A 9,843-nucleotide genomic window follows, 5' to 3' on the forward strand; every position below is an offset into this window, starting at 1 on the left:
TAAAAATGCATTTATTGGTAATGGCCACATTTTTATGAGTGGGAATCCTTGGTCAGACATTACTTTTTAAAAATGCATTTATTGGTAATGGCCACATTTTTATGAGTGGGAATCCTCAGCACTAACAGCAAAACTAAAAATGAAATCCAAGGCACAAAAATAGGATGCTACTTTAAGTTACTAGGAATCTCATACAAAGATCACATCTTAAGTGATGTAGTGCATCATAAAATACATGGCTGATCCGTCAACATGATGATCTTTAGACAATCATCAAAAATTAACAGCTCAAATTGTAAGGACACAAAATTGCTAGCAGACACTACCTACAAGGAACAGTACCATGAAAATTTAAAGGAAAAAAACCAAATAATTGATGGAAAGAATGGATGGGTTTAATACTGAAAAAGGCACTTGAGATAGTGGAGGACATAGAGTAATGAAGAAAGCTGATCATAAGGACACTTGCGGCATCCCAACGGTCCACCTTGATATATATTTTTTTATGTATATATATAGATAATGTATATACGTAGAGATCTTTATAACTAAATACATATACTTTTTAAATGTTTAATAGAAAATATTTCTGAATTAACCAAGAGCCAACATATTTTCATTCAATTTCCACTTATTAAGAGTTTCTCATCTACAAACATTTTAAAGGAAGACAGAATTTCAATTTTAACTGTTTAAAAACTACAATCTAGCAATCTATACTAGAATTTTTTAAATGCACTGATTAGCCAATCACATAGCCACACACCAGTTCTAACATTAATAGTCCACTCATGAAGTAATACATTGCACAATGTTCACAAGGGGACACACCACAGTTATGAAGAGGAAAGTAAACATTTTTAACTAATAACTGTGGGTGACCATATACATTTTTACTGGTAGATCTCTAATAGCTGAAAGCAAGAAAGAAAATCGAATGAGTTGAAATATAAACACAAATAAAAATTAAGGTTAAAACGAACGAATTATTTATGAGATTAAATTTATCGTTTGATTTTTAACTATTTTAGTCAAATATGGATGAAAGTTTGAAGATAGATAAGTTTTGGCATACAAAGTTTTGAATTTACTTTTGAATAAATAATTGTTTGCCTTCATGAGTTAGAAGCAGCTTCTAAGTTATTTTGAGTTAGAGGTAGATCTACTCCTTCCTAAAATAAAACAAAATAAAAAAGTCAAATTTTCAAATGTATTTATTTATCTATTTATGGGCAACTTTAAAAGCTGAATGTGATGCAATGATGCAAACAATGACACACTGATTTCAGTGTTCAGCATATGGTGTCAGTTTTTTTGTGTTTTTAGTCTTATAACTACATGATAATAGTTAGCTTTAAATAGTGATATTTTGATCTAAAATAAATACATTATGTTTTAATGGACAGGAAATTAATCTTAGGCTTTAATATTTTCTCTTTCAATGTTAATCTATTGGTGTAATTACCTGGGCTTGATGCTGTTGTTGATCTACCCTTAACACTCTTTTCTTCAACCTGTTTAGAGAGGTTACAGTTTTCAGTAGATTTAAAATTTTTTTTTAAAAAATAGCATATTTAATCTGAAGTATTTATGCCTGATGGTACTATATATGGCTTTAAAATAAAAATGTGGGTTATAGGTTCTACAAAACTAAGCCTAAAGATAGTCAATTATTATTTTAAATTGTATTTTTTAAATAATAGCTAAATGCCCTATTTTAAGACCATTATGTATGCACAGTGACTATATATATGCATAATTCAGCCAGATGATATTACTTAATCATGAAGAACAGAAGGTTGCCTGCATCTATTAAATCTGAAGGAATTGATTAGTTAAAAATAAAAAATTACTTGGTTGGTTTTGTTAGGTTCTGTTAGGTAAGTTTGCTTAAATAGTATTAGATTTGATACAATTTATTTGTAAATAATCCCAGAACACAGAACACAACACATAGTTTATTTAACTTACAAACAGTATATCAGGATAACAAGGCCTGTTATTATTATTATTAGAACTGCAATGACAGGAAGCGTAATGATAATCACTGCAAAAAAAAATATTTATTTTTTATTTTCAAGACATTTTATTGTATTGATTAAGTGTCTTTTGTTTTCAATAATTTCTGTGTTATGGTATGAAATGTTGCTATTTACATATGGTAGTCAATGATTAAATAAATTATAGCCTACTTTATCTGTTACATTGATGGGATTGTCTGTTCAGCACAAGGCCTATGGTTTGCTACTTTTACTTTCCATGATTAGAGTGAGGTAAGACTATCCATCACTAAACCATTGTGAGTAAACCATATCATATTTTGTATAAGCCACTAAAAAACTGTATTATTCAAATTACCAAACTATTCATAACCCTCCTCATTAGTTATTGAGGTTAAGGAGAGAGTTAAGAAATTCTGAATACAAATATGTCCAAAAAAAAATTAAAAATTTAAAGTTACTTTACAAAAAGACATTTTAAAACTTTATAGAAACCAGAGGATTTTTTAAGCTTCACTTTGGGGGTTCCCCCCCCCCCTCTTCCCCCTCCCTCAATGAAATAAAGAGTACATTTTTACATAGGAAATAAATATACTTTAACCAGTGCCTCCCCCCCCCCCCACTGAAAATTAGTTCCCCCCGCCCCTGAATAATATTATGTAAAGTATAAATAGATATAAGGCCCAAGGTATTGTTAATGCCAATATGTTTTTTTTTTACAAAAGAGTACAGTGAGGTACCATTATCATTAGACTGGGACTGCTTCACTTCCTCAGATGGTGATGCATTAAAGATATCTGAAGTGTTACTGTTTGTGAGCTCCCAAATGTTGTCTTCAGTTGTAGTTCCTGCTTGCAGTAGGTGATAACTCTGATGGTTACCTGTGGGATTTGCTGTGTGGTTTCTGCAGAAAGGAGATCTCCCAATCTCTGGCTGAAAAGTCCTTTTTTTAAAAAAAAAACAAGTTAATAAAAAGTCTAGTGACAATTTAAGCGCAATTTCCTTATGTTATCCATAACAATTTTAAATTGAGATAAATCATATATTCAGCAAATAAATAATGCAACACAAGTAGTTTTAATAATTCAAAACAAAATAGAAACCAGTATGGAAATTGCGCTAAAAAAAAGACAACTATATTAACCTATATCAACGGAAATAGTTTTATTTTAACGAGTAGGCCTACACGATGCTCAGTTTTTTAAAAAAATATCATCCTAGGCCTACACGATACTCAGTTTAAAAAAGTGGTAATTAATTTTTTGTGACCGAACGAAAGGATATTTTTGAAAATTTTCTTCGGCAATATTGTTCAAAATTATGGCAGGAATCGATTGCTAAATGTTTCAAGTAGCTAAGTGGTCTGGTTGCCGAGATATGGGCCAAAAACTGCATTTTTTTTTAGGTTTTTTTTTTGGCTTTTCCGGGAAATCCAGGAAGCAATTCCGGGAATTTTTTTGGCCCACAATCATCCTCGGAACTTGCTTAACATATTTGCTTTTGGAATTAGTCCTCGATATTGCTTCGTTGAGGATGAGATACGACTTAAAGCTGCGGACACACATCCATTCATTCATTCATCCATCCAGAAATGACGAGTTAATAATCGCAATTGTCCATATGGAAATTGCGCTAAAAAGACTATTGTATTGCTTAAAATAATAGTATCCTAATAATAATATCCTAATTAAACATTTGTTGTTTAAACATATCAGTGTGTTGACAAATTTCAAAGCTGTGCAGTTTTTACTTTTAATCTTAGATTTTTCTAAACTGATCCATATACCAATTACAACACTGCCCAATTTTCATATTTTTTTTTCATTTTGAGAGTTTTGTGGCTGTATTAGTATAGTAGCATTATGAAAGTGTCAAGAGTAGTGTGCCAATAACCCTTTCAGGGTTATGGGTGGATAGATAGATAAATAAATAGTAGAAAGGTGTGGGATTGTTTATGAAAACAGTTGTTCTCATGTAAACTAGACTCACTCACATACAATTTTTGTATCTTAATAGTTTTTAAAATGATGTCAAAAAAATCATTTGTATCACAGGTTTTAAAATAAAATATTCATTTTAACTGATATTTTTAATAACATAATATATACTCTACTGTTCTTGTTATTTTTCATCAAATTTTGTCAACACTAACAATATTTAAATATATTAAAGTGTTAAATTTTTTTTTAAATATGTATTTGACAGCTATCCTTATAAATTTGGTGGGGTGAAGTGTGTGTGGAGAAGTAGGGGTAGCAGACTTTAGGGAATGTGTTTTTAGGGTAGAGGAGGTTAAAACGTAACAGCACAACTTATCATTTTAAAAAGTTAATTTTGAAACTGAATTTCCACATTCTTTTAATTCATTTTGTAAATTGTTATTTATTTCTTTTACATACATGCTCTTGATCCTGATTAAGTTGTACTGTACATAATATTACAAATGAGAAAAAGGGAGTGGGTGACATCATTTCATTGGAGATTCTTGTTTTTTATAACAATGGGGGGGGGGGGGGCACATTAAAATTATTTACCCAGAGTGTTTGGATATTTACCCGCTAGGACAATCCAAACAGATGAACTTTTCCTGGTGGCAGAAATATCCTGGCTGGCAAGGTTCACTGTCACATGAATGATTTGCGCCAACAGACAAGAACACCCATGATGCTATCATGATCTTGATAGTGAATTTCACTAAAAACAGGTAATGTCAAATTAAATAATAGATCTATATGCTTTTAAATAGACCTACATGTTCAGTGGGGCTTTTTTTTGTCAATAACTTAGTTATATAACTTAGTAGTATAACTTATTGCCACACCTTTAAAATTGTAAACTAAATTAAGTTTCTAGAAAAAAAAAATCAAGTATTTACCCCACATCATGAAGCCGGGTCTTCTCAACACCAAGATGGCCTATCATAATATTTTCTATAATGGTAAAGAACACTTGTTTAACAAAATTATTATAAAAAGCTGTAGTAGTTAGTTTAAAACTTAATTAATTATTTCCTCAGGACTATGATTATACAGGCTAGATCTATTCACAAATTAAAAACCTAATAAATGTTTTATCATTAATAATGGGCCAATTTTAAAGTTAGTTTAACAGACAAATGAGTGTATTTCATTTTCAATATTGTATCATTATCTCCTTTAAAACTTTTAGCCTATTCTTATTGATATTATATGCTATTCATTTGGCTGGGGTTTTTTTCTATTACTAAAAGGCAAAAGGGAAGAATCAAAGAAGCAGTCATACCTATACAAATCCATTTAATTGAATTTGGATTATCTCATTTAATCGATTTGCTTATCAATTTCATTATGCATCATTCAACTTAATATAGGTCTAGAGTCTAGATAGATCTACATGCGTAATTCGTAAGTCTATAAGTACTAGATTCTAGATCTATTACGATTTAGGCCTTTCATATACATAGATTCTAATTCGTTATAATATAATAATAGACAAAGACATAGATCTATGTTTAGTCTACTAACGGACTTAAGGCACCAAAGGCAAAGCTTAACTAACTATCGATGTGTCATCTTGGTTGCTGTTTGTGAAAAGTGACTGAAATATTATTTTTTTTTTAAATGCGGATATTCAAATGATGCATTAAGTGATCTAAAGACTTTAAAAATTAAAAGACCTAGATCTAGGCCTAGATCTTTAATCTACACTACATATCAAGATATTAATTCAAGATAATAAAAATGAGCCATTGTTTCCACGCAATACCAAGCATATTCAAACCTTCTGTTAGTGATGGTCATCGAGTTATAAAGGCCCATTAATAATCATAAAGACGGGTCACCCCATAAAGATACACGGTGGTTAAGATCTAAGCTCGATATTTGTCCCTATCTAGATTCTAGATACTAGAATCTAGTAGATATCGGGAATTCAAATTACGTGGAGGTTAGATCTAGATCTAGTATTAAAATTATATTTTAACTTAAGCTATTTTTATCATCGTCTGGGAGAAAAAAAAAAGTGATAATTATTGTCAATTGCTACGGTACGAAGAAATATTTTTTGTTGGCTAATAGATGATCCATCACTTTAATCTCTAACTTAGTATCAAAATTAGGGGATTAAATATTTAATTAACGGGCAATGTGAAAACAGACCTCTGTACCTACTGTTGGTACCGTTATTAAAATAAAAAGTTTAATAAAAAGTTAACACTCTTCGGAAGGAGTGTGTGTGTGTGGGGGGGGGGGGGGGAAGTAGACTATTAACAAGTAGGGCAAAACTCGAACTTCCAATGTCAAAATTTGATTCAAATAGTCGATTGTGCGAGATCTAATAACTATTAACTATTGGCATGCACAGCTAACTATATTGTTGCCTTAAAAAAAAAAACCAATTCAACAAATTTGGGCTTTTAAAAATAGATCTACGTCCACGTGTTCTTACCAAAACTACTAATAGCTTGAGTAGCAGGCTACACATAGGATAGGGCCTGTTAGAATAAATCTTCTTGTCGGTGGAGAATAAAATCGCTTGCTGTTTTACTCATAAGTTCGTTGCTTATCAAAGCATGCCTTTTTCAGTTTTAATGAAATCTTAAATTCAGTGCTGGAATTAGCAGGAAGAAATGTAATGAAATGATGAATTCACATAGGAAAATAGGATCAATACTTATTTATTTGTTGTTTCCAGATTTTGACGACAGGGGAGCGTTGATTGCAGTAAAAGGCGCCACTAATATATATATATATATATATATATATATATATATATATATATATATATATATATATATATATAAATGACGTCACACTCGTAAGAGGGAGCGGGGGTCCGCAGTGACGGAGCTAGAAAAAAAAGGGCCACCCCGCAAAAAAAAAAATGTTTAGCCCCCCCCCCCCGCCATATATATATATATATATATATATATATATATATATATATATATATATATATATATATATATATATATATATATATATATATATATATATATACAAACACAAAATTCGGACATAGGATACTCATCGTCTTACAAACACACGTTTGAAAACTAGGTTAAAGTTTCAGGATTTTCCCGACACTGGTCTCTCAAGCGGTAAAAACCGCATCTAAAAATAGAACTATTGTCCGTGGGTTTTAAATATATGTTTAAAGCACCTGGCCGTGCACTTTATTGTAGATCAAGTTGTTGAACAACGAGTTATAAAATATGAGGGGACTTCCTCAAACGATGGTTTCCTTAGTGGTTAGGTTTTATGTATCGAAATCGAAACTCCACGAATATTATTATGTTGTGCGCGCTTAAATAAAACGAAATTTGTCTATCAATGGGTGTATTAATAAGCATTGCATTACAGATGGTGTGACGTCAAACTTTTGTATTACAAAAAAAATGCTAGAAAACGAATTTTAACCGTTATTTCGCGTTTTAGAGAACTCTGTTGATTAATTGTCATAGTAATTGATTAAAATACTCTATATTGATATATATATATATATATATATATATATATATATATATATATATATATATATATGTGTGTGTGTGTGTGTGTGTGTTTGTATGAGTGTTTAAAATAAAGTAGCCTGTACATATTACCACTGATAGCATAATTTATATCGTTTTATGGCTTAGGACTTAACATTTTTAAAAAAAAAATTGATCTAAGATCTAGATCTAATTCAGAACACAAACTAATTTACTTGCCTTTTTATTATTTTAATGCATAAAATTTCGAATTATTGCTGCTATGTTTATAAAATCAATATATATATATATATATATATATATATATATATATATATATATATATATATATATATATATATATATATATATATATATATATATATATATATATACATATATATATATATATACATATATATATACATATACATATATATATATATACATATATATATATATATACATAAATATATATATACATATATATATATATATATATATATATATATATATATATATATATATACATATATACATATACATATATATATATATATATATATATATATATGTGTGTGTATATATATATATATATATATATCTATATATATATATGTATATATATATATATATATATGTATCTGTATATATATATATATGGTTCCCAGAAAGAACCGCAACGGAAAAAAGCGCAACGGAAAAAAGCGCAAAACAAAAAGCGCAACGGAAAAAAGGACACACGGAAAAAAGCGCAAAGAGAAAAAAGCGCACACAGAAAAAAGCGCAAAGAGAAAAAAGCGCAAACGGAAAAAAGCGCAAAGAGAAAAAAGCGCACACGGAAAAAAGCGCAAACAGAAAAAAGCGCAAACGGAAAAAAGCGCAAAGAGAAAAAAGCGCAAACGGAAAAAAGCGCAAGAGAAAAAAAGCGCACACAGAAAAAAGTGCAAACAGAAAAAAGCGCAAGCGGAAAAAAGCGCAAAGAGAAAAAAGCGCAACGGAAAAAAGCGCAAACAGAAAAAAGCGCACACGGAAAAAAGCGCAAACGGAAAAAAGCGCAAACGGAAAAAAAGCGCAAACAGAAAAAAGCGCAAACGGAAAAAAGCGCAAACGGAAAAAAGCGCACACAGAAAAAAGCGCAAACAGAAAAAAGCGCAAACGGAAAAAAGCGCAAACAGAAAAAAAGCGCACACGGAAAAAAGCGCAAACGGAAAAAAGCGCAAACAGAAACAGAAAAATGCGCAACCAGAAAAAACACAACGAAAAATGTGCAAAAGAGAAATTTAGCACAAAGACCATATGGACTAGATGACACATTTATACATGACTGTTAGGGCTGCTGTGGGAGTGTCGTGTTTGATCACGTGATCTACTACCATTTAAAGCGTACCACTACCATCTGCATTCCCATCACGGAGGTTGTTAGGTGGGTATGTGGGTAGTTCATTGATCCTGTTGAGCCCGACATTACATAGTTAATCAGTTTAACAATGTAGATGCAATTGGAGTAGGTGTAAGTCAAAGCCTGATGTTATTATAAAATTTCATCTCTCTTTGTTTCTTTATAAAAAGGTTATGGAAGGTTTTTTAAGATATTTTACTGAAATGTTTACCGGACGAATGCAAAATGATATAAACAACCATAGCTCTTCTGTTATATAGGCTACATGCAGTGTTTCTTCCAGACTTCCACCCCCCCTCAAACTTTCGATTGTACCCTCCCCCCCCCCCCCCAAACTTTCGATTTGCACCCCCCTCATACTTTATATATATATATATATATATATATATATATATATATATATATATATATATATATATATACCGAGGGGTCTATGGGGTGGGGGGGGGGGTTATGACCCCCCTAACCCCCCTGCCTACGCCACTACATATAAGTATTCGCATAGATTTAGAGTAGCGTCCCTTTTGTTTACATGTTTTCATTACCCTTCAACCAAAGTCTATTTTAGTTATATTGAGATTAAAGAATGTAAATAAATAGTATACACAATTCTGTAGAATAGGAACGATTGTGAGGGAAGTGTAATTCAGCGCAGGAAATTTAGAGGTTAGGTAGGGTATAATAAATGGTGGGGTTAGGAAAGTTAAGAGAATGCTCTAATAGGCAGTCTATGTCTCTTTCGTACTTTCGTGTTGGTTTATTGTCGAACCTGTCTTCACCTCACATCACAACAGTTGGGTGACGCTTACCGTGTAATGTTAAAATAAATAGCATGTAATTGAGTTAGTTCGAAGTGAGTTTTCATACAAGCCCAACGCACTAATTAAGGTTGTCGCAAAATGTAACATATATGTCAATGATGTCAATGAATTTTCATTAAAAAAAAAGTTGTCTAGTACAGTTTACGAAACTTACGAACGAACCTTACGAAC

The 9,843-nt window shown here is 31.1% G+C and overlaps 1 protein-coding gene across 1 annotated transcript; it reads right to left on the reverse strand.

The window, feature by feature from the left end:
• Positions 1-609: 609 nt before the first annotated feature.
• Positions 610-5,851, reverse strand: LOC131955760 (uncharacterized). Its single transcript, XM_059320006.1, has 8 exons — positions 5,760-5,851; positions 4,876-4,930; positions 4,556-4,694; positions 2,741-2,943; positions 1,972-2,047; positions 1,466-1,514; positions 1,092-1,172; positions 610-914 (listed from the first exon to the last, which is right to left on the reverse strand). Exons 2-7 carry the CDS (start codon positions 4,883-4,885, stop codon positions 1,116-1,118), a joined length of 534 nt encoding a protein of 177 aa, XP_059175989.1. The 5' UTR covers positions 4,886-4,930; positions 5,760-5,851; the 3' UTR covers positions 610-914; positions 1,092-1,115.
• Positions 5,852-9,843: the final 3,992 nt, after the last annotated feature.

This window comes from Physella acuta, unplaced genomic scaffold, assembly GCF_028476545.2.
Source record: "Physella acuta isolate Inbredline_101_S28 unplaced genomic scaffold, ASM2847654v3 ptg001100l, whole genome shotgun sequence".
In the NCBI taxonomy this organism is placed as follows: Eukaryota; Metazoa; Mollusca; class Gastropoda; family Physidae; genus Physella; species Physella acuta.

Coding starts and splice junctions, on each gene's coding strand:
- LOC131955760 (XM_059320006.1), bottom strand. Junction 1,515..1,971: donor GTTATCCTGATATACTGTTT/GTAAGTTAAATA, acceptor CTCTCTAAACAG/GTTGAAGAAAAGAGTGTTAA. Junction 1,173..1,465: donor AACAACAGCATCAAGCCCAG/GTAATTACACCA, acceptor GTTTTATTTTAG/GAAGGAGTAGATCTACCTCT.